This window comes from Bison bison, unplaced genomic scaffold, assembly GCF_000754665.1.
Source record: "Bison bison bison isolate TAMUID 2011002044 unplaced genomic scaffold, Bison_UMD1.0 scf7180017463957, whole genome shotgun sequence".
In the NCBI taxonomy this organism is placed as follows: Eukaryota; Metazoa; Chordata; class Mammalia; order Artiodactyla; family Bovidae; genus Bison; species Bison bison.
Window position 1 is genome coordinate 24386 of NW_011373327.1, and position 892 is coordinate 25277.

An 892-nucleotide genomic window follows, 5' to 3' on the forward strand; every position below is an offset into this window, starting at 1 on the left:
TCACTGATTGGTCTCAGTTTTGGAAAGGACGTGACATCAGCAACTTTGCAGACTTTAGGCTGGGGGGCTGCTGTGGGCTTTGGGCAGCCTCCAGCCTGTGAGGTAGATCGTGCGTGTGTGCGTGTGTGTGTATGTGTGTGTGTGTGTCCCCGTGTGCGCGTGTCTGTTTGACCACAGGTAGTACTCAGATTACCCTGCCTGTCCTGTTCTCTGCCATCTGACCAGGAGGGTGCCGCTCAGCCACTCACAGCCCTGGAATTTCCCAGGACCCGGGGGAGCATGGAATTTGGACTTTCCTGAACAGCTGAAGTGGAGTGTGGAGCTTGCCCAGCCCAGGAGAGCACCATGGATGGTGAACGACCAGGCAGAAACGGCAGCAAGCCCCCGGACATGAGGCTCTTTTCCAACCCATTGATGGGGGGTGAGTTTAGGGGCTGTGTTGTCAGCCTGCTGGGGAGGTCTGTTAACATGCTTAGGAGAGAAGAGAGATGAGGGTGGGGTGATTTCAGTGGCTTCATCTGAAATGTGGCCACAGGGTAGTTACTGGACAGATGTCCATGACTTACTGGTATCTGCCCTTCACATGGTTGCTCCAGAATGTGTACACCTCTTTCTGCAGGGTCCTGTGGACCATGTCAAGCCACTTATCACAGTTTATTCCCAGGAGAAATGTCAGCTGCAGAGAATTATTTTTTGTGGGTCAAATATATCATTGATATTCCATTGGAGGTTTGAAGTCACTTCTAAATAGGAAGGAACATCTTCACTGCTAAAACATTTATTAAAAGGTCTTAGGTATGTGGCATTTGGGTGGGGCTGGGTTTATAAATGATGTTCAGAAATTGAGCCCTGATTGATTCACTTTAAAAGGAGCCTTTTTTTTTAACCTTTG

The 892-nt window shown here is 49.4% G+C and overlaps 1 protein-coding gene across 1 annotated transcript in view; it reads left to right on the forward strand.

The window, feature by feature from the left end:
- Positions 1-56: 56 nt before the first annotated feature.
- ASB9 (ankyrin repeat and SOCS box containing 9) overlaps positions 57-892 on the forward strand; it is a 23545-nt gene continuing 22709 nt past the window's right edge. Inside the window, exon 1 of the mRNA XM_010833307.1 lies at positions 57-421. Within this exon, the coding sequence (XP_010831609.1) occupies positions 346-421 (76 nt within the window). The 5' untranslated portion in view covers positions 57-345. The remainder of the gene's footprint in view (positions 422-892) is intronic.